Genomic DNA, 27,507 nt, shown 5'->3' with positions numbered 1-27,507 from the left:
CAACCGTTTCACAGATCCACTCGTGGATTTCAGGACTTTATTGAGCAATAAAAAATATACACCGGGGAACGTCTCCTTTTCCTTTGTCCCCGTATCGTCGTCCGTCCATCTTAAAACCAGATTTCATACTTCCGGACGGTCGACCCGTGATCCAAAGCGACCGTCGGGCGGTCCTGCGAGTCCGACAGCGGCGGCTGAAAAGCGGTTTGGAATCGTCTGTTCAGGAAACGGGAGCGACGGCGCCGCCTAGGCCGTCACGTCCGAGCCCGCCTCGCCGTAGAGTTCTGCCAGCGTCTGGAACTCGGGCCCCCACGCCTCCAGGTAGTTGTAATCCTGCTCCGACCGCGTCCCGGGCGAGTCCAAAGGGCTGACGGAGCCCGCGGGCGAGCCCTGGCCCTCGTAGGCGTAGGTCTGGAGGGAGTCGTAGGGGGGCACGCTGGCGTCCAAGTCCGTCTCTACGAGTCTCTGCCTGATGAACTCGTGCACGTCGCCCTCGTCCAGGTCCAGCGACGGACTCCGGCGGCCGCGGGGCAGGCCGCAGAGTCGCCTGGCGTCCGGCCGGATGTCCCGTCTGAACTTCAGCTCCTCGGCGGCGGCCGGGTTCCGAAGGGCGATGATGTCGAAGGCTTCGGTGTCCTCCTCGCCGCCGCCCTCGTCGTCGTAGGTGACCACGTTCTCGCGGACGTCCTCCTCCGAGACGATGAGGGGCTCCTTCTTGCCCCGCCTCAGCGTGACGAAGAGGACGACGATGGCTGCGGGACAGACGGAGGGAGAAAAACCGTCAACGCTTTCGAGTAAATCCGACGAAGCGCCGGAAATAACGGAACGCCGAATTCCCACGGAACGACTTCATGCAAGAGACGACTGAAGCGACGCCGGCGGGCTAACGTCTCTTCCGTCTGCTCGCCTCGTTCGGAGGGAATAATCCCATTCCGACTGCAGGAATACCGAATAAGTATCGGACCCAGGTTCCGTAGCGGGAGTCATTCCTACGCTGGGATTCGTCTTCCGAGATAAACTTCCCGGTGTCTGAATGAACCTGCAGGACATGAATCTGAGCTGCAGCGGCGTTCCGAGTTCGGTTCCGGGAGGAGAGAAATGCAATTTGTGTGGGACGGCGCTTATCGCTCACCTTTAAAGCAGCCAATTACACGAGCCGAGCCGGGTCGATCGGAGCGAGCAGAACCGGGAAACAAAGGAAGCTTCCATTTAGCTCCTCGGGCATGTTTTGGGCGGCGCCTGGCTTAAAACCTGCGTTCCATACGGGACACGGCAGGTTCCGGAGCGACTCGTCTGAGGGTCATTCCCGTTCACTGGCCTGGGAACGCCACATCGGAAGACATTCAACGTCCGACAGTCGGACTCACGCTGACGGTTCTTTAGTTTGGATCTGCTCAGGAAATTAAACATTGTGTTTCAGCAAAGTTGAATTTGTCGAATTCCACATTTAGCCGGATGTATTTTTAATCCCATTCTCCTCATTTGTTTACACAATTTCATTTGTGATTAAATAAGTGAAATCCAAACGTTTGGACAGAGGCTGTTACCAGCTCAGAGAATATTCCAGCGGAGACCAGAGATGGACAAATCAGCGACGGACAGCAGCTGAAAGGGCGAGCCGCGTCCGTCCACGTGTTGGACACAAGACGGCGATGATGCGGTTCCACCACGCCGCTCCGTTAGCTTCAGGACGCCGCGGCGGCTAGCTGACCCCGGCTCGGTTCTGGACGGTCCAAAGCAAGAGACGCGGATGAGATCGTCCGTCTCGGTTACTGATTGAAGCTGATTGTCCACAAGTCAGGAGATCATGCGGTTGCTTCCACTGCGGGGAGAGGTTGCTATGGCAACAGGACTGGTTTCTTCCTTCCAGCCGATTGAGTTTGTGTTCGCGGTGCCGAACACGGCCGTCACGCGTGGAAGCAACACGAGGAGGAGCTACGTTCGCCGCCGCCGCTCTGCTCCTCCCCACGTGTGATGTCAGACGGAGCGACGGACGGCGTTCCGGACGGCGTTCCGGACGGCGTTCCGGACGGCGTTCCGGACTGATTTTCTCATGTCTCTTCCCGGTCTTCCTCTTCGACCCCGTCTTATTCCGAATTCTATCACTGCTCTCCCACGTCTCTTCATCTTTCCCTTTCCTTCTGTCCATGCCCTCCGGGTTCTCGCCCCCCCGGGCAGAACCCCCCCCCCTCCCCGACCCGCCGGACTCACCCAGCAGGATGACGATGCACAGCAGGATGGCGATCAGCGCCCCGGTGCTGAGGCCGGCGGCGGAGAGGAACGCCTCGCTTTGGCACATCCGGATCTTGCCGTGGCGGTGGCACGGGCACACCCGGAGCGTCAGGGTGCTGGTACCGCTCAGCGACGGCTCGCCGCCGTCCCACACGACGATGGGCAGCTCGTACCGCGCCTGGGTCAGGTGGCTGAAGCGGCGCCGTCTGGCGATGATGCTCGCCGTGCTGTCTGGAGGGAAAGAGACATGAAAGGTTGAGAGAGCTGGAAGGAGGATGATTCTCGCTCGGGTGCCGCCGGATACAAGGAGAAATACTGCGCTTTGGAATAGATGCAGTATTTATACACACAAAGGCAGGTATATCCCAAATGTCTCCCTGCTGCTTCCCGGCGTTCCGAGGCCCAGTCAGCGTTACGGACCAACAATCCGATGGCGTCGTCGCCGCCGGCTTCACGCACACGGCGAGGATGAAGCGTGGCCTGCCCCCCCCCCCCCCCCCCCCCCCACGCCGTAGTACCTCTGCTGCTTGGAGACCTCGCCTCTCACTCCAATCTCTGCTCCATCTATGAATAATTATAATGATCGACAGTCAGTGGGGGGGGGGGGGGGGGAGGGAAGTTGGAGGGTAATAAACAAGCTGTGTAGCGCTCGCCAAAATAAAAGGCCTCTGCAGGATTAGGAGGCTGCAGGCGGTTAAAGGGTTAAGGGGCTGCTGGTTGCATCTGCAGTCTGAACAGCTGATTTACAGACCGACCCAAACTACAAAGGGTTAACTGGTTGGTTCAGTCTTACGAATCGAGCGTCCCTCATATCAGCGGCCTGACGGCGTTCCCGTCGACGGAGCCGATTGGCTGTAGCATCATCGGGACGCCTTCGCGAATCGATTGATCTATTTGAGCGGGTCATTTGGAGGTCGCAGGCCGGGCCTAATTGCCTTTTCAGAAGCAAATGTCACCACGATGTGGCAGATAAGGAGATCAAAGAGGCGTTCAGTGTGCAGCCGTGAAGTCGAGTTAATCCAAAGGCCTTCAGCGGAGCAGGTTTGTCATAAAGTGCTTTCGTGGGGGGGGGGGCTGCTCCCTTGTTTTGCAGCATTAGCGGCGCCTGACCCTCCTAACTGGATCCACACCGTCCACATGGTGATCTGGATCAGCACCAGGAGGTTCTAGATGGTTCTTGTATCTTTATACACCAACATGAAAAGTCAAAGTGAATCAGAGTTTATGTTTATTTTTTAACTGATTCTTAATCCATAAATGGTTTAATGTTAAAATGTAATATTTGTTCCTGACCTCCTTCTGGATCAGAACCAGGAGACGTGTTTCATGATGGTTCAGATCGGACCCCTTTATGACTGGGATTACTGGTGAGTGAATTAAAAAGCCTCCATTTATAAGTAAATGGGGAAAATCCAGATGTTTTGTATCCGGATCGCTCTCAGAATTTAATGGGATCTAAACTAGACCGAGACCCATCTTCAGAATTTCCTTCATCAGACCCATCCAGCGGTTTTTAACGTAATCCTGCTGATAAAATAAAAACCCAGACGAGCTAACGGCGTCAACAACAGAAGCTCGCTGGCGGAGGTCGCCGAACCTCCTGTTTTTCCTACGATGCAAAAAGCCCAACTTCTTCAGGATCCTTTGTGTCGCTGCACCCCGAGGAGGAAAGGAGGTCAGCAGAGAGTTAGCCTTGAGTGACTGAAAGGGAACAGAAGGAGGCGCCGGCGCCGGCGCCGCGCCGCCACCGACCGCTGGTCGGATGCAGCAGCAGCCAAAGGCGTTGCTGCGAGTGTGAAGAGCTTACTTTAATTATCGGACACAGGCGCCAGCAGGGCGGCGCTGATACTGTGGAGAGAGCAAGCTACTCGCAGCACGGCGCGGCGCGCCACCCTGACTGACTCCGCCCCCCTCTCTTTTGATGTTTCGCTGGAGCAGATTTTGAAAATCGCATGCATGTAGATTGTAATCGGAGCGTTTCCGTGCGTCGGGTCGCACCAGGCTTTTAAACGCCACCTGGCCCGACGTGCCTCCGATGGTGACCGTCGCCCAGATCCGCAGGCAGAACATCCCAAAGTCAAACGAGAGATGTTCCGGCTGACAGGCCGGCGTGTTGAACCGTCTCCTGCCGTGTCGGAGGCGACGGACTTCTGCATCCGAGGCAGGAGCTGCGCTAGTTTTATTTCAACCCACAATCTGATTCCCAGCGCGGAAGAGAAGCCGGCGAAATCAATAGATTTAACAACGTTATCGGTCCCTTTAAAGCCCGGCCCATGAAGGAATCGTCACAACACAAATAAGTGCTGACATTTTTCCAAACAGTAACCGTGACGATACCAGATACCATTTGCGGTCCCTCCTTCCGCGTCCTGAGATGCTAATCGAGCCGCTGTACCGGGCTAGCTTCTAAAACCAGCAGCCCTCGCCCCGTTCCCGCCGGCTCCTCCGGGCGCCACGTCGAAGCAGGCGTGGGAAGGAGCAGCCGGACGAAGGGCGAGCCGGCCTTATCTCCGATTATCACTTTGATTCTTCTTCATTCCACGGATTCCCGGCCTCTCCGGCCCGGAGATCCTTCTGGAGCAAAATCCTCCTCTCAGCGGGCAACTGTGAGATGTTTGGGCTGAGAGCTTTTGAAAGCCTTGCGATCGCAGACCAACCTGAGGCTAGGCATTCACCTGAGACTGAGCTGGTTGCCATGGCGACACCACAGACGCACAAAGCAATAGGGAAGAGAGGGAACACAAAGCAAACACACCCCCGACTCTACGGCTCAAGTTCGGAGACGGTCCCGGTTTCTGCCTCCTAATGCACCTCCAAGGTTCTGGGATTGTGAGCAAAGAGGGCGGGGCGTTGCCCTGGAGACGAGGCGCAACCTCCTCGTGTGAAATGCAACAAAACGCACCGATGGTGGTATTTACCTTCGTTGTCTTTCAGGGTGAAGTTGGGATTAACCGGCAGGTGGCTCGGCGAAGCAAAAGAAAAGCGCTGGCCGTTGGCGAAGTCGTCCTTGTCCACGGCCGAGACGGTCTGGATCACCTGGTGGCCAGGAGAAACGAGGGTCAGTCAATTAGCCGCCGCGGCGTACCGGAATAGGCGAGACGTTCCGGCGCCTCCTCCCCCGAGCGGAGCGCCGGGTGGCGATGCTGGGATTTCAGCCCGTCGGGGAGGAAGCCGGCACCCGACAATGACGAGGTTGCACTTCAGGGCGAACTGACGGACGCGGGAAATCCTGCCGCGCTTAATTGGGAAGAAACCCAGCGAAACGGGCCTAATGGCGCCCGTCAGCAGCAGGAACTCTTGGGGTTGCCGGTTTATTTGCACGAACCCGCTGCAGGATTAGCGTCTGCGTTTCCTGGTGCTGCTCTGACGGCTGACAGACGGCCAATAAAGGTTTCCTCATTCAAATCTGAAAACTCTTCTTCCAGCGGCTCGGCGCTATTAAAAACGCTTTTCGTTTCCCGGCCTTGGTTTCTGCCCTCCTTTGCTGAACTCCTCTCAGCCTGTCCTGCTCTGCGTCTCTGAGAACCTAAATTCGATTTGGAGCTGCCATGATTTCCTCCTTTAGAATCGGCAGCTCCCCGCGACGCCTCGGGAGTCCGAAGCAGCACAAACCGCTGAGGGGAACGCGAGTTTAGCGCAGGACGCAGAGAACGGGCGGCGGCCTGACGCTGAGGAGCAGCTCGCGTTCCTTTTTAGGGACGCAGGCGGTGCTCAAGCAGAGAGCCGAAGGGGCACTTCCTGTTCCTGCCGACTCCCCGATGCTCACCTGCCCCGGCCGGGAGCTCTCGCACACGATGACGTCACCGTCTGCAGCCACTTGCGGAGGGTTGTCGTTCACGTCCAGCACCTGGACGGTAACGGGGACGTGGCTGAGGAGGCCCGGGTTGTCTGGAGCGGCGAGAAGACGAGTCACAAAGAGGGTTCAAGTCTCTAAAGGCGTCGCCGGGCGCCGGAGACGTGCAACATTTAACCATCTTCCCCTAAAACAAGCCCAAACACCAGACTGCGTTACAGTTTGTTCCATTTGGGCTGCAAACAACTCATTAAATATGCAAATGAGATATTAACCTTCTCCTTTTGAGAACGATCTAAGAGCACCTGAAGGCTAAAACAGCCCTGAACGGTGCAGAAACACAAAGCGAGCCCTGATTTATACAAACGACACCGATGATTGCAGATTTACGCTCCGTACTGGGAGGCTGACGCGTTTCAAATTCAACCTGCGGGGCACTTTAGTCCTCGCCGAGAGAAGGTTTTACCGGTCCTAGTTTATCGTCGGAGTAATGCAGTGCTGAAAAATAGCGTGCTAACTCAGCAGAACCCTCCTCGAGTCACAAAAAGGTCCCGCAGGTGCAGAAGTCCCTCTTAAAGGAGTGATTCGACATTTTTGTGCATCTTCTCTGGGCGTCCGTCAGCGAGCCTCAGGCTCCGCCCACGTTCCGATCAATATGCAGAGCCTCTTCGTCCTGTTTTCTCTCCACGCCTTAATTTCTAATTTCACTTCTCCTTGATCTGAAACTGGGATTCATGCAAACAATAATAATAAAAGAGGCATGAAGATCTAACAATGACTGGCTTTTGAATGTATACGGTAACTATGGCAACGGTGAAGAAATAATGAAAGTTAGTGAGGAGGGCGGGGGGGGGGGGCTGTATGTAATGAATTCAGCGTGGCAGACGACGATGACGAATAAACGTCAAAAATAAAAATGGAGTAAAGCTCCTGCCTTTATGTTCCTGCCCGTCATCTGCTCGCATCATGTTTCCATGGCGACCTCGCCGGCCGGGTACCTACCGACCTCGGAGGCCATCGCGGTGACGTTGTGCCACGTCGCCTCCTCCCTGTCCAGAGGCTGCGTCGTACGAATGACGCCGCTGCTCTCATCGATCCTGAAGAACCGTTCTCCGTCCTCCTTGCTGTCCAGGAAATACCTGTTGGAGAGAGGAGCGGTGGAAGTGATCGGGCGCGGGAGGTGGCGAGTGCGTCATCGGATGACCAGCAGGCTGGGGGGGGGGAGGGGGCGGATGAGTTTGATTTAAAGGTCAGACGGTGGGAAGACTGCAGATCAGGTTACGCAGAAACACGGCGTGTATTCAGATTGTTTCGCATTTGATTGACAGCGACGGTGCGGCAGCGGCGTGCATTTAATTCCTGTTACAGGCAGCCTTTGCATCGAGCCATCGAGCGGCTCCACTTCATTAGACGTAGAATAAAAGGCCAACTGGGTGACGGGTGGATCATCCTGATGAGGCCGCGCTGCAGCCTGATTTCATTTTATTACCCCCCCCCCCCCACTCCGTGTCCTACAGAAAATGTAACGCCTTCCTGGAGCGACGCTGTCATCCAGAGGGGAGTCAGGAATATGAGCTGCGTATTCCCTGATCCTAATGCATCTCTGATTTACACCTTTAATCCCGCGTTTATTCTCTCTAATGCAGTGCGAGTGGAAATGATTTTGGGGAAACAACGCCTGGATTGCATTGATCTGGAATAACGACGTTTGGTTTGGCTAGAAAGCTATCCCTGTGTTTAAAGGATGGCCGAAGTAAACTGTTCAGCACGACCTACTAAATAACTCTTACATCATCGGAAGCTGAGAAGCTAACGCTAACGCCGCTGAAAGGTCGGCACCGGGGTCAGTTTGTGGTCCAGGAATCTGAAGTATCTCCAGAGTGATTAGCATTCACGCTAGCCCGTGGGAACCCTGAACATTTGCGAGGCTGGTTATTGCTTTTGCATGTAAATGTTCACACAATGTCAAGTTCATCCAAACTGTGATTTAATCGACTGGGTTTTTTTTTTTACGCCAGCCTTTTCCAGCATCTTATTGTCTATTTAAAAGTCTTTTACTTTCATTGGTTTGACTTTATAGCTGTTTACGTTCAGAGGGAAAATGATTAATAGCGATACTGAGAGGCGGAGAGGCCGGCTTGAACTCAGCCGGCGCTCAGTCGCAAGCAGGCCGAGGCGTTCTCACGACTGGCTGCAGTAATTACGATGATGCGTGAGGCAATGAACCGTCGAGACTTTTTAGATGTCGGCTTCAGACTGACATTTGATTCAATTATTTCATTGCATGCATGGGCGGACTTGTGATGATCAAAGAGAGCCGAACACTGGTCCCTGCTGCATTCTGACGCAGACACAAGGAGGGGCAGCGCGGCTTCTTCCCTGAGTTCAAGTGGGTGTCATCCAAACGTTTCCCGCTGCCTTTCTCGTTATGTGGGGGGGGGGGGGGGGGGGGGCGTCAGGAGCAAAGCGCGGTAGGGATGGACGAGGAGGAGGTATCCCACATGGACTGGAAGGAAGCCCTTTCATATGGAGATTACCTTCTTGTTTACTGCAAATCAAAGAATAATTATTATACCGCGTTGTTTTTTTTTTTTTCATTTTCTAACCGCTTATTCCGTTATCGGGTCACGGGCCAAGCTGGAGCCAATCCCAGCAGTCAATGGGCGAGAGGCAGGGGACACCCTGGACAAGCCGCCAGTTCATCGCAGGGCTATACCGCGTTGTCTTCATTTAAAATGATGCGTCCCTCATCCAGAGCGGCACTGGTCGCCGCTCCGGAGCGGGTTTGACTCCGTGACCTCAAGGTGGGGCTTTAGCCTATGATCCGATAGCACACACAGCTAACTGGATGTTGCTTCTTATTGAACTCACGAGAAGCTCCGTGCTTGCAGGCACTCCATCACTTAGATGAACCGTATAAAGCTGTGTACAAACTCGTGACTGTAATGGCATGCAACGACGTACCTGCGCAGAGTGAAAACTCGGGATCGGTCCATCGCTCGGGGGCAATATCAATATCTTTTCTAAAGTACACAAGAATGTCTTTAGACCTCACACGAACTCATAAGAAGTCGTATCGCCTCGGGTTACTCCGCACGCTCGTAGACAAAACGACCCAACTAGCGTGACGTAGCCGTTGATGCAAAGAAAATGAGAATGCCTCATGTAGCATATTGCCTTCGGTCGGATGGGGGAGGGGGCGCCCGTAGTGTCCGCAACAAAGAGGCGATTCCGAGTCATATTCTGGAGCGTATTTTCCAATCTACTTAACATTATGTTCAGTATTGCAATAGACAATATGAAAGGCATAAATGAAAGATGCAACCTGCCGTTTGAGAATATTGGATGCGTTTGGGTGGATTGATGGACCTGCAGACGGCGGTCGAAGGGAGCGCAGCTCCGTTTAACCGCATGTGCAGAAGGACTTGGGTTAATACACTTTGTGGTATTTCTGTTTGAGCTAATCGAATATTGCAAATCGATCCCCGTCTGAGGAAATGGACGTCTTGCTGTCCACTCCGGTTTCAAAGGGTTTGTCCCCCAAACAAGGCGCGGTGGCCATCTTTGGGCCGTCCTGTTTCACAGGAATCATAACGCCACTGCTCTATAAATTATTTCTCATGGATGCTGACTTCTACAAATAAGGGATCCAAATGTTCCATGACCGCAGGACTGTCGCTCTAGGAGGAAACCATGTTGGAAAATAAGTGTGTCAGCTTTTTAAAAATTCCTTCAACCTTCCTCTGCCCTTCGGTGACCATGTGGTCAAAGCTTAAAATAGCGCTCCCGAGCGTCTCACCTAACGGGGCTGTTCCGGCCGTCAGGATCCCGAGCCATCACGGCGCCCACCTCCGTGCCGCTCCGAGCGTTCTCATAGACGTCCATGATGTAGCGATCGATGGAAAAGATGGGCGCTTCGTCCACGTCCCCGACCGTGATCTTAAGGGTGGCGGTGTCTTTGAAGGAGCCGAGGTAGGAAAAACGAGGATCCACGTGTGTGTTCATGCCCTCGATCTGGAGGGTGTAGGTCTTCTTCCTCTCGTAGTTCAGCGGCTGTTGGGTAAAGGTCGAGAAGAGTAGCCCATACGGGGGTTACTTCTACTTCTATAGCTCCTCTCTATGCGCCCAACTCCACTGCACATAAAAAGCACAGGATGAGCAGAAACAGCAGCTAAAACACGAAATCAAATGGGATGTAGCCAGCGAGCGAGTCAGCAGAATGGCCGTCTGTTTGGACGGGGACCTGATCTGAACGCCGACCCAAACAAAAGACGCCATTTCATCATTTCGTCCTGCGATCTCTCGCCTCAAACGCAACTCCAGACTCCAGCCATCACCTTCTGAATGTGCAGCAGGAAATCTTTCCTTCTCCCTTCTGGACTATAGTATTGGAGTCCTGTACCCCCCAAGGTCCTGGACAGGCACCAAGACCTGGCATCACATCACCCAGATCTTAGTCCAGCCTCATTGGCTCCCAGTTTTGCCCAAAATCCAAATGGCCCAGAGTATCGGACTGTTCTAGTCCAATCGCGGGCTTGCACCCCCCACTCTGAAGGTCTAGGACTAAAGGTCCTACGGTGGCAGACATCTCTGGAAACTCAAACCTTTTTGACGACTTCCTCGTATCAATGATTTCGCTGAGGCGTCTCTGAGACGAGAAACACGCCCTTACCTTCTTAAGGCTGATGATCCCCTCCCTTGTGTCCCTGTCGGTGGCTATGGAGAACATGTTGGCCCCCTCTGAGTTCATTATGCTGTACTTGATGTCCGCGTTGATACCCAGGTCCTCGTCGTTGGCTTTTATCTTCCCTACTGGTTTCCCAACTTGGGCTGATTCCGGAACGTACAGCTGGTAATTTTCTGTGGAAGAACATTTGGGTGTGAACTCGCTGAAAGCCAGTAGGTACGTCTACAACACGAGGCAGTCTGCTCCACATCGTCATCTGGACGTTCTACTGACAAAGGCTTAGCTAAGCAGTTTGGTTCTGTCACCATTTGCTCCCGAGGGACTGCCATTAAAAATGCTCTGCAGTGCTCCAACTGGCATTAACGCTAAGCCGATAAAACTCCGAGGCAGACGATGGCAAGAAAATGTTGATGGTTTTCAAATAGTTTTCAAAAGGAAATACTTCGCCTCGGGGGGACTGGGCTTGATGAGAAGCAATTTCAAAGACTGATAGTAAAAAGAAACTTCCTCATTGCTCAAATCTGTCATTAAAACGGAAAAATAAGTGATGGCAAAACACAGTTTTGATTAATTCTAGTCTCATTTGCTAATTAGGGAAGAAATTAGGTCCAATATTAGACTGAATAGCCTCAGAATAATAAAGTGATATATTAGTGGCGAATGTGGAGTCAGCCTATGAGGAGAAGCCTCAAGACTTGGAATGAAATCCATCATCTGCTCTTCTCAGATTGATATATGGTTAATCAATGCATGCAGCGATGCGAGGATCCAATCTGCAAATACCTCTTAGGACTTTCGGTCCACAGCGAGAAAGATTTTAAGATAGAAGTCTCATTTCCAAAAGAATGCAGGGACACCGTGTAAAACTTGAAGTAGGTTCAACCGACTCTGCCTCAGGCGCCGGGAGAGGAATTCTTACGCTCAAGGCTATACAATGGCTACTAACAGCCGCTAATACTTCCAGCCACAGCTCGCCATTTTAATGAAATAGATGCTAAGGACAGCAATGACACATTAATATTACTGCTGGTGGTTTTGCTAAATTCGCCCTCTGGCTAGCAAAGAGGCCAAACGGTGAGTGCGTTGCTAGCGTCGGCGGTTTTCCGGCGGCGCTGTGTTCGTACTTTGGGGGAACTCGGGAGGGTTGTCGTTGATGTCCGTCAGAGTTATGTTGATGGTGGTGGACCCCGAGAGGCCTCCGACCTGGCCGGCCATGTCTTTGGCTTGGATAACGACGGTGTAGTGTTCCCTGGCCTCCCGGTCCATGTTCGCTAAGGCGGTCCTGATGATTCCTGGTTGGAAGAAACAAACACATTTCAGGGATGACGTTCTCTCACAGAACCCGACTTGTTTTATATATCTCTAGATGTGTCTTTGCTACTCGGACTATTGCTAAAGCACCATTACCCGGTTTTCTCTCTGCTTAATCTCTCAAGGTGAGACGTTCCTCAAATTTCATTACATTAAAAATGACTACCCAACCTTGGATCGAGGGTGAATGCAACTTTCTAAGGCATCCACTCAATCACATTTATTACTACAATAACACAGCAAACACAGCCATGAACTTTGACAATGCTAACTCTGTGATTTATCGCTGCACCTCTGCCCGCCACAGAGAAACTGTACTCGGGCAAATTGCGACTCAGAACTAGAGCCAAAACCGCAGGCAGAGTATTTGCTTCCTGTGTTGCTGTGCGGTCGGTGATTTACTGGATTTAATAGCCGCCTGTCCCGCTCTTATATTTCTATGTGTGTCTTTGTGTAGGGTTTGTTTGTCCGTATTAGTTTTCCCTGTGTGTCCGTATCTTTGCCGTAGGGTTAATTCGCCATCACACCTGCAGAGACCGCATCACCGCATGGAGCCTGATTTAATATGTTCCACCAGTTACATCGGCGCTCATTGTAAATCTTGCTTCCCCTCACAGCCAGGAACCTCCAGGCAACCACTGAACTTGTGTTCTTGTGAACTTGTGAACCCCTCCGATGATGCACGCCGGTTGACCGGGAGCACGCCGGACCCTGGGGGGGTTGTTGATCACGATGGTAAATGGACTTTAGATCTGTCTCTGAGTGGCGATCATGTCATTAGGTTGTGTTTGATACCGGAAGGAAGGAATCAAAAGACAAAGAAAAGATAAAGTTCAGCTTTTTGATTCTGCAGTATGCAGAGCTTTGTGGGTCACGAGATGTAGATAAACGTTCCGGACAGCTTGAATTTCACATTAAATTTGTCATGATTTCACAAAAATAGGGAGCAACGGCCGTGCTGCACAAGCGGTCACTTTCCTGCCTTTCTCTAAGGCCCCCACGGATAGAAACTAATCTACTCGCCTCTGGAAGTATAATCATTAAAAATGGGTCAAAGACCAAAGCAGCCAGCGGAATTAAAATCCGGGGGATCTGAGGTTGGACATCATCCGTCACTCCGAGGTCCTCTGGACGGTCTGTGGAGCTGCTCTCATCAGCAGCAGCGACCAAAGCAAAGGGAAATGGATTTAAAGGCGGCATGGAAGCCCATAATGGAGGCGTTCTATCTAACTATCAGACACAACAGATATAAATGAAGAGCTTTAAGAACGGGCGCTGCCTGGCCAGAAGTCAGCTGGATGATTTTATCCCGATGTAACCCTTAAAACTATAAACTTGGCAAGATGATGAAATTTCAACGCTAACACAGTTTCTTGTTCTCGTAGCTCCCGAGGTTTACGCTCAGAGACGGTTTCCATGTGAGGGACGGAATCGGTCGACTTGCCATGAAGGAGTATTTCATGAGGAAATGTCAGAGTACACGGACTGTCCTCAGATTCCCCTCTGAGGCTACAGAGAGACGCTGCATCTTGGATTTTACCCACACATTTATCTTTTTTTGTTTGGGTGTGTACTTTGAAGCGTACTGCAGCGGCTCGGTCTATTTCATGTAGCCGCTCTGATGTCTGATACTCGCACGGAGCCGTGCTTTAGCTCTGCTTGCAGAAGAAAAACCGCTAAGTGGGGCAGCAAGACGCACAAAACGCGCTGCAGGGCTTTTCTTCCAAAGGTGTATCAAAGCAAACACCTTTAATTTGACTGTCAGGCAGCTTCTCTCTCTCCCGCTGTAAACATTTTATAAAAGCTGCATTTGCATTTTATCCCCTGCATTTATTTGATTCTAGCACAGGGGTGGGAAAACTTTTTGACTCGCGGGCCACAATGGGTTCTAAAATTTGACAGAGGGGCCGGGCCAGGCTGGCGTGTTTGTGTGAACTAATATAAATGACATGTAAAAGCCAGGATTTGGCCTTTTACAGGTATCATTACAGGGAAAAAGGTCAAATGAATGAGGTTTATAATAAAATTTTATTATAAAGCCTAACGGGCCGTATATGGCCCCCGGGTCTTAGTTTGCCCATGTCTGCCCTATGCCCTGGCGTACTCCTACTGTGGAGCTGTCCGTGGTGCTGAAACGCGCCGCTTTGTTTTGGAGGGCCTCCTGAAACAACGCTCCTCCCCACACGACAAAACAAAAGCAGCGCGTTTCAGCACCACGGACAGCTCCAGAGTAGGAGTACGCCAGGGTGTAGCAGGAATGACGTGATCGTAGCGGTTAGCATGGAGTTCAAGGTCCGCGTTTAGCCTCATGAAAAGCGCTGCCTTTCAGATGCTAACAGCAACAGGCTGCTCTCTTTGATAGCAGGGGTTAGCCTCCAACGGCTCTCCCTGGTTGAAATGGTTGGAATTTAAAGCTACATCAGAAATAAGCAGTTTTATTTTAAGACAATTGGATTCTTTATGTTTTCAAAGAATAATGTGCCAACTGGTTTATCCCTAAAACCTTGGAAGATGTGCTTTTTAGCATGTTGGGCTAATGCCCCACCCGTCCACATAGTTAGCGGTGATGTTAGCAGTGGTTTTGTGTAAAATGCGGCCATTTAAATTAAGAAATATGCAAAATATTACAAAAGTCACGAAGGAACCTAACCCTAATCCTGCACTGAAACTTGAAAGACCCTTTTGGTACATTTTGTGTTTCCCTCATCGTCTTTTCCAAGTTTCCTTGGAAAGTAAACAAAGTTCTTGCAGCCACTTCGGCGTAACGATGCAGGTTCTGCAAACTCTATTTGAAGGCCCGTGTTATTAGCTGGAGTCTTAACCCGACTTAACCCGAGGTCCTTGAGACGCTTCGATCTTGGCATTTGTCCACGCTTTCCATTAAAGCGACCCTGAGACAGACGATCTGACCTTTCTGGTCTATTATTGTCACGTTGCTCATCGATGTTTTAGGAACAAAAACCACGAGGATGGGGTTTTCTCCAGACCCGAGAAAATGATCCGCTTTCAAACACCGACCCTCCGGGAACGGGCGGCGACCCAGTCACAGCGACATGTTCACAGATGAGGCCACAGGGGTTCTGTTTGGAAGAGCGAGCACCTGAAAGGTATGTCAGTACTTGGACACGAAGCTCACGCCCCTGGACTCGCCATCCCGACCATTTCTGATCCGCTATACCTCAGAGCGCCTCCACCAAACCTCCTCAGAGGTTTAAAGTTGGCTAATTTAGAAAATAATTGAGAAATCGCTGACTCGCTTGAACCTCGGCCCGTTTGACAGAAGGAGGTGGTTAGCCTTTTCCTCAACCTCCCCAGTCTATTAGGGATGATACCATCGTGCTATCCACCTCTTTGTCTGGATGGAAACTTCTAAAGGAGGACAATCTCCTGGGCGAACAAAAAGGATTATAGAAGATTACAAAAGCCCTCTTCAATTTCCAGCATCGGGGAATCTTGGTTTTTAGCCAATCCCATCCGATGATAACTCTTACCTCACTTCTGACTAGGAAGGTAGATAAGGCCTACAAAAGCAGGAATCATAATAGTTGGCTTCTTCTCTTAACTCAGAGATTGTTCTGCTCTTAACTGGGATCGTATATCTGATTGAAAAATAATTGGTTGTTGCTGCTCCGTCGCGACTGATTGACGAAGGACCAGCCTCTTCCTTCATCTGACTTGTGCTCAGATGTGCTCAACGTCTTGATCTGTGCCGGCGCCTTCGGGTAAACTCCAACGCTCCCAAATCCCAGATCAGCAGAGAAATTAGCCTATTTAGGATTGTAAATGGACCCTGGGCGTCTGTGGGGGCGGCGAGTCTGAGCGAGCAGAAAGGCGAGGTGGGGTTTGTGGATCGCCCGACCGTGAGGCTCAACAGCAACCGCTTCGACGTCTCTGGGGGAGGGGGGGGGGTGACAGATGCATGGAAGCGACGGGAGGGACAGTTCTGACCCGAGAACAAAAAAGGCAAATGTCGTCATTCACTTTTGCTGACAGGCGGAATGCAGCCAATGTTGCATTTAAAAGAAATAAAAGCATGTTTTCCTCTTAACCCATTCCTGGAAACTCAAAGAAATGAACATTCAAATGCAAATAATTGACAAATAAATGTAGAATTAAAGATATTAGATATGGACAGGAGCTCCTTTTCAAACAGCACACATCCTTCCATCCTTCCTCTGTGGCATCGCTCATCACTCCGTCGTCCTCGTTTACGTCTCCAATCTCATCCCAGAGTCCTTCCTCGTCAGAGACGGGATCTCGTTTCCAGCGGAGAGGAGCAGGTGTTTAAACGCTGCGTCAGAGTTAATTAGTAAGTCGGGAAGTTTGATCACTTCAGAGCAAGCTATTAAGCTCTCTGTCGTAGTTCTGCTGCTTTGGTGAAGCCTGGAAGCGGCGGCTCCATGTCTGATGCCAGGATTCGTTCTTGAGGCTCAGGGATCGCTTGGATTAAACGTCTATTCAATGTAAGGCTTCAGAGTAAAGTCTATCCAAGAGAACATTTACTCCTGTGTTCAGAACAGATCGATCTAAATGAGTGTCGTTGTCTATTGTCTCGTCCTTAAAAGCAAGAAGACCAAACCAGGAGAGAGAGAGAGAGAGAGAGAGAGAGAGAGAGATACAAGCAGGTTGATAAAGGCAGACGACGATCAAAGCTACTTTAAGTTATCAAGGACGGCCAAACGAACAACCAAAAGGAGTTTCGTGGCGGTAAATTCCGGATTCGGGCTTCGTTCAAGGTCGACCAGAGGTGACGGCGCTTCAGCGCAGATTGGATGTGGACTTTTTCCGGCTGTCTTTATTTCACAACTCAAATCGCATCGCAAATTAGCGAGGTTGAAACCAAACGAGGTTGAAGCGTTTAGGAACCGGCTGGACCTCGTGAAACGACCACTTTATAGCGCTGAACTGACCTTGATGAAACTGTGTTATATTTTATGGAGAATTTTCTGCTTTAATTTCCCCTCTGACGTTTTTTGTCGGCGGCGCCGTCACGCCTCGGCGATTAACCGGGTTCAGAGGCGAGCGGCGCTGAACAGATCGATCAGAAGAACGTCTTCTGAGAGCGCAATAAACGCCGTTTGGTCATCAAGCGTGACGTCGGAGCGCCACCTGCAGACGCTCCTTCTGCTTTTACGAGGGCCGTTCATGCGCCGCTTTGAATCCGAGCAGCCGGAGGCGGTTCGGGCCTCGAAGGCAGGCCTTTGTTCCTTCCTGATTTGGGTCGAGTCGCTGACGGTCCGATGGGGATTCCTTCAGCGCCGTATCTGATGTCGAACATTCGCCCCCCCCGTCCTTTGAAGTCCTTTCCTTGTGAAATCCGTTGTGTCAGGTCACCGGACCGGGAACGCGGCTCCTCGGATCCAGCTCCTAATAATAAATGAGCTCCCCGTGATGGCGTCCCTGCAGGTGGGCGGAGGCGTCGGCAGCAGCTTCAGGCGTTTTAGTGACCACACCCACACGCCGCACTGACCGCTGGAGTTCCGTGTCCTGATTCGAGGCAGTTTGGCGGTCGGGAAAACGTCTGCCGGCTTGTACAGATTAGGAATGCGTGGGCGGGATGGACGCAGGCGGGATGGGGCGGGATGGACGCTGAGCAGCGAGAGCGACGCAGACAAGATGCCGAAGCAAAACGAGCCCCGTGATTCACCCGACAGCTCGACGCGTGTTCGGAAGCAAAAACATCACTGCTGGAGTTAGACAACGCTCGGGGAGGAGGCGTCTCTGGTCCCACAATCGTCTTCCTCCTTTCCGTCAGATCACACAAGTGGATGGCTAGCATGTCGCGGCGGCGGCGGACACACACGGGAACGCACGCACACTCGTTGCACGGACAGAGAGAGACAGCAGCACATTCCTCACGCCTTATAAAACTTGCATGTCTTCACTTTGGAAGGTTTATTAACATTTCATAGGCTGCAGCCTCTCAGACAAAAGGCTTTTGAGAAGCTCGGAAACGACGCCTTCCTGAAGGCCCCTCCGCCAACGCCTCCTCTGACCTCTGAGTCGTCCATAACTCTGCAGCGGCTGCGTTGGCTTTTACGATTCCGGCGACGGGACAGAATGTTCCAACCCGAAGCGTACGGCACGCAGATTTCACAGCGTGGTAAGCACATCGCTTTAGATCGCCGTGGGAGACCGGCCAGAGCAATCACAGCGCACGCAAGCCTGAGAGGATGCTATTGTTACCACGGCAGCAGAGTAGGGGGGGGGGGGCAGCAGCGGTGGCATGCAGCGGCGCCGCACCTGTTTTGGGGTCGACGGAGAAATATGGCTGTCCTTGCAGGATGCTGTAGACTATCCTGGCGCTGTTCCCGTAGGTGGGGTCGTCGGCGTCGCTCGCCGTCACTTGCAACACAGACGTACCTGAAGGGGAAGAGAGAAGGATGATAAACGCACAGGTCATCAAAAGCTAAACGCGTCTCCTGGATCTGATCCAGGATGAGGTCAGGAACAAAGTGCATGAAACAGCAGCGACTCCCTCTGACCAATCAGCAGCCGGTAATGCTCCGCCTGGTTCTCATTAGCCTTGCAGAGCCTCTTGGAATGGAGCAGCTATTCTGCTCTCCTTCAAAAAGGAAATATATAAATACATGAAAATAAAACCCTGGCAAAAGTCATTTCCGCGGAGAAGGAATAAATTCCGCTGATAATGATTGCGTGCCTTTTTCTCTCAGGTTTTGGAGGCCATTTATTTGTAGTGGCGCTTTTATCCACCGTGGCGTTTCTATCTTTAATTAAATGAAAGACCTGCATAGTCTCCTCCAAACCTGTGCGTTGTGTTTAAAATCAGAAGATCTGAGGGGAATTAATGGTGCGCGGAATGTAAACACATCAAGGTTGAAATCACGGTTAGAAGGAGAGAGAGGCTGCAAAAAAAAACACTTCAATCAGAAACAGGAGGAGCAGCGTCGCTGAGACGACCTCCTGTCACCCTGGCAACGAACAGGCATTCTGCATGAGGATGCCCCCTCCACAAAAGAAAAGAGAAGCTAATTGGGTGTGCTAGTTAGCCACCTAGCTAGTCAGGATGCACTCGCCGTAGAACAGCTGGGGAGACGATGTGCAGAGGAATTAACCGTCTCTATCATCGAGGACGATCGTACGGAATTAGATTCACTTCCACGCCAGCCTGACTGCAGTGTGTGTGTGTGTGCGTGCGCGCGTGTGTGTGTGTGTGCGCGTGTGTGTGTGTGTGTGTGTGTGAAATTGCTTTCCTGACATTTGTCAGCTGTTAAACCTTAAATGAAGACTCTTTTTACAGGGTTTTCAGCGACAGACACAAAGGGGGGGGGGGGGCACGGTGGGGGCTGAGCAGGGCGGCTCATTATCAACACTGTTATTTAAAAAGTCTCCAAAAGTCATCTGTTTTTAATTTTACACTTGACGTGTTGCTGCACAAGGATCGCATGCTTCGTTTAGCCGGTATAATTACATGAGCGAGTCGCATTGTGTTGTGAGGTTGCATGATTGGGGGGGGGGGGGGGGGGGGGGGGTCGCGTCTCTAAAGCGTCAGCCTCACGTGGAGCTCGCCGGTTCGTCCAGCCTGCCAGACCCGCTCAGTAATGATCTGAGATTGTTCTGTAAAGTAGATTTGGTCGTTTGTAGAGGACGCTGACTAACCCAACGGCCCGGCGTGTCACGCACAGAAATGGAGGCGGGATCTGTGTGTCGGGACGCCGCCGCAGGTTTGGCTTCTGAAGCATCCGATATGATCCGACTGGGATTCAGACTCGGCGTCTCACACAGGCATCGTTCGACCGCTGCGTATTTTGTAAATGCTCTGAAGCTCTTGCGGGATTCCGGTCCCGGGGGGGACTCCGGGCTGGGGACGGGACAGATTTACGGTCTTCGTTTTAGATCTTAATTTAAAGGCTTTATTACAACCTTGGTGTTCTGTTTGAAGATGAAGACGCCGTGCTCTCACCTGTTTGTTCTGCAGGTGCGAGACGTTGTAAAGGTTACAATTCAATTAGACGTTTCTCACCGAGCTGGTTCAACAATAAAAGCCTTTACGATCAATAACGGCGACCTCGACGCGGTAACTCTTCGTTGACGGCAGAAACACGATGGACGCCAGAAAGGTCACCTTTATGCTGCTTTCGTGGATCACATTGTGTTCCTCGTAAACCGGCCAATGGTTGGGATGTTCATCACGAGGAAGAGTTCCAGCCTGCTGGGTTCCGTGTTGGAGGTGGACGGTTCTAAAAACCACCTCCCCCCAGCAGTGATCCGTTTCAGCTTCCAGCACGTCCATTTGCTGGCGTCTCCACGGGGGGGGGTTGTCCAGCAGGATGAAACTGATACTCCTTTAAACTAGCGGTCTAAAAAACGATCGTGGCGTTGAACGGCAGGCGTGAAGCCGTAACGTCGGGCTGCCCAGCCCAGCAGATCAATTTAGACAGGAAGAAGAACATCACAGCCAATTAGCTGCCGCCCTCCAAGACAGCCCCTCCCTCACATGGGAGCGGCGGTATTGACGGATGCAGGGGGGGGGGATTGGCGCTCTGGAGTGTGAGGACGGTTGATTGTTACGCCGATTCGGCGCCGCGGAATCTGAACCGAAGAGGAATTAGCGAAATGAGATATCAGCGAAAGAGGAGGCGGTAAAAGCAGCTAATTGTGTTCCCATTCACCGTCCTTGATGCCCCTCCCCCGGGTCGTCAACGGTGATTGATTGTTCTTGTGCGACCGGCGATAAAGTTTGCGGAGAACATTGAAAAACGAGTCGATGCCGGCACAGATTTCCAGACTCGTGTTGTTGCCATTGGAGACGGAGAACGGGATCCAACAATCCTTCCCACACGGAGCTGAACCTCGGGGGGGGGCACCTTAACGTAGTAATAGATTACTCATTCAAGCGCATGGGATTCAGACGTTTGTTTGACTGCTCATGAATATTCATGATGCAGCAGCGAGATATCGACTGCAGGTCGGCTGCGTTTCGCATATTTAATCACTTTTACACGTTTCCATCTTCTTCCCTGATAAACTGATGAAGCTGCTAATTCCGTTTTACTTCTACAAGGGGATTATCTTCTGGATAGCTTGAAGGCGAATCGCCACTCGGGCAACCCGGACTGGAATATCGGAGCGCTCTGCCGGACAGGACGGAGAGAAAGGGCTGCCTTTTGTTCGCCTGAGCAAAAAGCAGCCCGGCGGCGTTAAGAAATAAACACTCGATGTTTGTTTAGCGTCTCCGAGGAGGTGAACGGAGGCCTCTGTCTGTGAAGGATTCTTACCCACGTCACACATCTCCGGCACCGTAGCGGCGAAGGGTCCGTCTGGGAATTTGGGAGCGTTGTCATTGATGTCCTGCACTTTGATGATGAACTCCGACTTTGGTTCCAGCGCGTCTTCCGTGTGGCGCTCCAAGGCTTGCGCGTGCAGGACGTAATGCGCTTTCTTTTCCCGATCCAGGCTCTTCGTGGCGTGAATATCTCCCGTCACGTCGTCGATGATGAATATCGTCCCGGCTCCTTCGCCGTCCAGGACGTATCTGACCGATCCGTCGCCTTTATCCGAATTGGAGTGGAGCTGGAATGGGAGACCAGACGGACAGAGGGTTAAAAACAGGAAGTGGGAAGTCTTCCGAATCCGTTTAGCACTCGCGTAAAGACTGTTAAAGATGAAGGCGTCTCGCCCGTTTCTGGCCTGGGGAAGCGAGGAAGAGGAGCCGCTCCTTTTTGTGGGGATCGATCCAACTGGGTTTGGGTTTTGGGCTTGATGGCACTACATTCCTAAACGGGAGCGCCACGGTAACATTAGAGAATTTAATTTTCATCCATGAATAAAACATGGAAGCGGAGATTTTATTTGCTTTTTCCCCCCCCCCTCTTCTTCCTCCCGAGGGAAATATCACAGCGCTACATAATAGAACAATCAATTTCCTCTGTGCTTCGGCAACGCTTTATGTATCGCTGGCATTGGCGGTTTATTTGGAGTTCCCATTCACAGACGCGGACCGCCGGGTTCTAAATACACGGCGTGGATTCTAACGCGCACGCCGGTCCGATCTGGCGCGAGAGATCATGCAGGAGTCGCATTTAAAGTTATGCTGTCCAGATGTTAGGACATAAACTGCTGCTCCATGCCGACCGTGCAGGGTGTAGAAACACAAACAGACATCAAATACTTCTGGTATAGTAGTATAGCAATAAAACGTTAAACCATTCGGCGAGTTCAACGTCGGAGGGGTCTAATCGAATCCAATCAAAGCCCGGACCGGCGAATAATTAGAAATGAGAAAGCTGCGTTTGATTTCAGGCGAGCGCTGATAAGAGCCGACTGTCCTCCCCCAGTTAATATCCAGGCCCTAATTAGATAAGGATTCAAAGATCCTCTCGAATCAGGTGGTTAATCAGCGTTCCTAATATGAAACACAACCTTCAAGGCGAGGAATTAGCGCACGAGAAACATCTGCGGAATCGAGGTCCGAACCAATTAGTCTGTCGACATGATTTGGTTTTATTTGTTCCTTTATTTCACTGCAGGTATTTAGAAATAGGCCAGAATCAAAAACGGAACGCTCGCTGCTGTCCGACCGCAGCTCCGAAATGAGATTACACCTCCAGTCACAGCGCTAATTTAGCCATTGACTTCCTGCGCGGGAGCCAATAAATCACGCCGGGGGGGGGGAAGCGTGGGCCAATGACGCGCCGCCTTCCAAAACCTACGGGTGATAAAAGAGGCGGCGGGGTTACGGGTCGTTAGCCCAAACAGCCGGGAGGGACACACGGCGAGGACGGACACGTGCACGCTCGCAAGTGAAGCCGTTCAGGAGTTACAGCGCTCAAACACGCGTCCTGCAAATAACATGAACAAAAGGCGGAGGGACGCGGGCCCTCGGAGGGACGAGGGTCCCCGGAGGGACGCGGGTCCTCGGAGGGACGAGGGTCCCCGGAGGGACGCGGGCCCTCGGAGGGACGCGGGTCCTCAGAGGGACGCGGGCCCTCGGAGGGACGCGGGTCCTCGGAGGGACGCGGCCCCCCGGAGGGACGCGGGCCCCCGGAGGGACGCGGGTCCTCGGATGGACGCTTTCAATTGTTTCATCTCCGACTCTGGTTGATAAATATGAAGATTTGCTCACTGAATCCGGTTTTAACAATCGCCCGTCTCTCCCAGCCATTTGGTTGGAGACCCGTGGAATTCGTAACCTTTCTAAGCCCCGGGTTCGGTCTGTCAGGCTGCATCCAGAGCCATCGAAACCATCTGACTGTTGGAGCTTGTTAAAGGGAATAAGAGAAGAGCTGCAACCAAAGAGATCTTTCCGGTGTGATTCTCCATCAAAGGAGAATGTCCACGTTGGAACACAAGGTTTCGTCTTAAACGCCATCGACTCCATCGATATTCGATATTCAGCTTTTGTTCAACGCGATAAAGTCGTGAATGAGATGCAGCAAAACGGCTCATCCGTCGGAAATGCAACGACGACCTCTGCAACCGACACACAAAGACGCCGAGGATTTTCATTTCTCCGCAGGTCATCAAAACAAGTTCGGGTTGTGTTTATCTCTCCGTCGCTATGGCGACTTTATTAAAGACCGGTGGATGCGGCCGGCGGTGCATTTCCAAAGAGTTTAAAGAGACGCTAAAGTCCCCGGCAAAAACACTCCAATCTGAAGGAGAACATCCCGGAGGAGCAACCTGAGAGGGGGGGGGGGGGGGGGGTCTCCACGCTGAGCTCATCGCCTGGTAGCCTCGAACGCTTTGTGTTCACAAGCTAATTAGCCGCGGGACCAATTAGCAATGTAAACCGGAAGTGGACTGGAGCTTCACTCACCCCGTCTGTCCACGGTGAAATGATGACGGGGAAATATTTGTTGTTTCTGTGCGGTCCGGTAACAAACGCCTCCGGGACGGGAGAGGAGCCTTCCTCTCGACGTCCAAACCTTGGAACGAGAACAGGAGTGAAAGGAGGCACTTGAATGAGCTGCCTCCTCCTCCTCCTCCTCCTCCTCGCAGCGTTTCTGTTCTGCACCGCGACCAAACGTCTTCAGCGGCTTCACTCGTCTCGCTCGGGGACAGATTGCTCTCGAGCCGGCTTGATGACGACGAGGAAGGAGCAGCATGAGGATGAAGAGGTTATGAAACCTGAGGAAGGTCACGTCCTGCCGTCCCGATAACGCTGCTTGACCTTCATCTCCTTTCTGCTCCTCTACATCTTTCTGTCTAGAAAACCCGGGATCAAACATGTCAGACTATCACCATAGCAACCACCTTTCCCACGATTGATCCGTGGGTTTTCCTGCAGGACGCGGATTCCGGCTCCTGCGAGCGAGGATTCGTGCCTCGCCGAGACATCGAGGACACAAATAGCTGCACGCTCAACACCTTCGTTTTCGTGTCGCTCGTGAAATATTTATCGCTGCATCGGTTTGATGCTGAGGCGGCGACGGCGCACCTGATGGGGGGAGACGAGCCGGTGATGATCGGAGCCTCGGCTTCTCGTTTGTAATTAGTAATGGGTGGGGGGGGGGTGATTAAATGTGAGTCTTGACTCAAGAGGACTTAATCAGTTTCCATGCGGAGACTGATTGTCTTGTTTTGCCACATTTTGGTCGTGCACCCGCCCAATCAGCTCCTCTCGGCGCCCCTTCCTTTCAATTGATCGGTAACGGTCACAGGAAGCCGTGATGATGGAGCGGCCGCCTAATGCCCATGAATCAAGTCTCGCTAACGAGGGGCGGGCCAAAGATGTGCGGCTAATAGTCGTCCTCTATTTTGACGTCTGGGGGGGGGATGGATCTCCCCAGCAGGATGGTTGACTTCTTGATGTACAGTAACGAGATTATTAAAGTTCTGGAAGCAGCTCCGACACCGGTTTAATGGCGCCGCCGCTAACGGCTGCTAAAGTTTCGCCTGGAACGAGACAGGAATGAGTCAGCGGAGCAGATTTACTCCCGTTCCGGCCTTTTGCGCCGAGCCGCCGGCGTCTGGAAGCCGCTAGTATCATATATTCAGGCAGCGCTTTGGGCACAGACCCCAGTTCAACTGTAAATGTAAAGTACAGCCATGTATTAAACCAAAACACAAAGCGCCGCGGCTGCGTGGGATTGTGCACGGAATGCTATCAGCCTCGCTCATCCAGTTAGCATCAGCGTGTGAGTTGTTGCCGTTGCGTCTACTTTTGCGCTTGTTTTTTTGCTAAAGTTTTATTTGTATTGAATACAAAAATGTCTGTGTGGGAAGGGTTAATGCAGTAGATTAGGTGGGTTGATAGCGGTACAAATACACGTAAAATAATGAAATAAACAATCCATTTCTAAATCAGACATTCTTGGAGGTCGATACTTGATGAAAGGAGGGGCGTTCCTCCTGGCCCGTTCTGGGAAACCCTTATTATTTGCTGCATATTTTAGCGGCGGCTCCGTTCCAGGGTTTCTGTGGGAGGATATATTTCTCTTTATCAAACGGCTGCAGCTGCTCAGCAGCCCCCCCCCCCCCCCCGCTGAAGCTCAGGCCGACAGTTCGCTGCCATTCACACGCCGTCAGAGTTCAGGGATTTGCATCGTCTTCTAAAAATTTCCATCTGGTCCTGTAAACCTGCCCGGCTGCTTCAAAGCGCCACGCTGAGCTGATCGACGGCGGGACATTCACGCCTCCCGTTGGCTTGTCTCCCGTCCCCATCCCCGTCCCCGACTCCCACCTCCGGAGACCGCGCATCTCGCTCGTGCACGAAGCTGTCGTTTCCTGCATTTCCTAAATGCATCAGGCTCACAAAAAAAGGTGTCACTGGGGATTATGGGATGCCTCAGGGGGATTAAGAATGTTCTTGACAGACTGGCCGCTTCACTTATTCCCCAGAAGTCACTGCGGTCGCTGTGACTTCCTTATTATTCCCACGAACACGCCCCCCCCCCGACTTCCACGCCGCCGGCCCTCCTTTTTGTGCAACTTCACGGGAAGCGATCAGGAATTCTGCTCGTTCTGCTGCTTGCTTTATAATGGAGGAAGGGCAGGATGAAGAAGAGCAAGCGTGCGTCACTCTTGTCTTGGTCTAATCAAGGGTCATCCCGTCCCCCGTCCCCCGTCCCCCGTCCAACGTCTCCCGTCCACATCAGGACGCTCCACCAGCCCCAACATGCAAGTCAAATTGATTCGTTAATCGTGTTTATTTCCTCTCGGTGCTTTATTAAGCAGGATTAGCTGCCGACGTTTGTTTGGCTTTCATCAGCACCACGCACAGACAAACACACGCACGCACACACACACACACACACACACACACGCACGCACACACACACACACACACACACACAGAACAACACCACCCTTCAGGTAGCAGTAGAACCAGCGCGTCGGCCGAATCGGACGGAGAGTTTCTCCGTCTTCGTGCCGTCGCCAGTCGGAGGCCGTGAATGCGCTGGGAGGTCGGCAGCTGCCATCCGACGCTCGGGATGGATGAACGCTGCCGCTGCCGGACGTCGTGGTTCATTCATGCGTCACAGGCCAATAACAAATACATGCTTCACCGATAAATAACCATTCTTTCCTGTTGCGTCGGATTCAAACCGCCGGCTTATTGAATAAACAGACTTCTAGATATTTGCCAATGTTGACGCGTTTCTTTCCCAACCAAGTCACCCCCCCCCCCACCCCGTTTCGTTCGCTCTTTTCCACTTCAAATGGCACTGTTGTGGAAATACAGACGTATGTGCAGCCACAGGAGCGTTCTGCGGCTGAGCGGATTAGTCTGTGCCCGAGTGTCTGGAATAATGATCGCTGCAGCGGAGAAACACATTTCAGGAGATAAGGGCGGGCAATCTGCAAGCAGAGGGCTTAACCGGCTCCCGTGGCTTATTGTGGAGCTAACGGGAAAGTCGCCACCAACAAACAGAGCAGGAAGAGTCGGCGCCGCTGCAATAGGAAGTCCGAACACGAGCCGGTCAGCGCGGTGGAGATCAAATCTGGTTCATTTCTCACAGAGAGTCCAACGCTAGCTCGCCGTAGAGGGCTGCCCTCGCTAGCTGCCCGAAGCGGCGCCCACGCTGAGAGGCGCTCCTTAATAGCACGGAATAAAACATCATCATGAAAGGAGTTGGGCCAGATGTGGGGATGACAGGAATAAACAGACCTCACAAACGAGAGACCGAATTTCCACATCAGAAGAAAATAGAAGTGGAAATCTACATCAGCAGAACAGCTTGCTCCCGTTTCTCAATAAATAACAGCAAAGAGGGGAACGCAGGATGGCGGCCCGCCGGGATCGCCGGATGTATTTTTACACCTGCAGCCGGTTCGTTTGAAAACCTACCTTTCCCACATACTGTGCGTCTGGTCCCATGTGTTCTTCTAAAACAAAAAACTGGTTCCAGATCCAGCCGCGCTTCGGCCTGTGGTGCACCTCGGCCTCCCCGTTGGTCAGTCTGCTCTGGTTCCAGGAGGCCACTCTGGAGGGGGGGCGGTGGCTCGCCCCGCAGGCCCTCTGGATGAAGCAGAGGCAGAGCAGAACGGGACAGAGACGGGAGGTGCTGGATATCCTCAT

General features: G+C 52.2%; 1 protein-coding gene across 1 annotated transcript; it reads right to left on the bottom strand.

Annotated features, from left to right (window-relative positions):
* Window positions 1–178: 178 nt before the first annotated feature.
* LOC137903870 (cadherin-18) lies at window positions 179–27,507 on the bottom strand. The gene is made up of 11 exons (XM_068748035.1): window positions 27,277–27,507; window positions 21,263–21,557; window positions 18,267–18,386; window positions 11,837–12,004; window positions 10,698–10,885; window positions 9,825–10,078; window positions 7,028–7,164; window positions 5,999–6,120; window positions 5,151–5,268; window positions 2,212–2,463; window positions 179–752 (listed from the first exon to the last, which is right to left on the bottom strand). Exons 1-11 carry the CDS (start codon window positions 27,505–27,507, stop codon window positions 247–249), a joined length of 2,391 nt encoding a protein of 796 aa, XP_068604136.1. The 3' UTR covers window positions 179–246.

This window comes from Brachionichthys hirsutus, chromosome 14, assembly GCF_040956055.1.
Source record: "Brachionichthys hirsutus isolate HB-005 chromosome 14, CSIRO-AGI_Bhir_v1, whole genome shotgun sequence".
Lineage (NCBI taxonomy): Eukaryota > Metazoa > Chordata > Actinopteri > Lophiiformes > Brachionichthyidae > Brachionichthys > Brachionichthys hirsutus.
This window is presented reverse-complemented; position numbering and strand designations above follow the sequence as displayed.

Coding starts and splice junctions, on each gene's coding strand:
- LOC137903870 (XM_068748035.1), bottom strand. CDS start 27,507: ATGAGGATATCCAGCACCTCCCGTCTCTGTCCCGTTCTGCTCTGCCTC. Junction 10,886..11,836: donor CCCTCCCGAGTTCCCCCAAA/GTACGAACACAG, acceptor GTTCTTCCACAG/AAAATTACCAGCTGTACGTT. Junction 753..2,211: donor GTGCATCGTCATCCTGCTGG/GTGAGTCCGGCG, acceptor TCTGTCCCGCAG/CCATCGTCGTCCTCTTCGTC.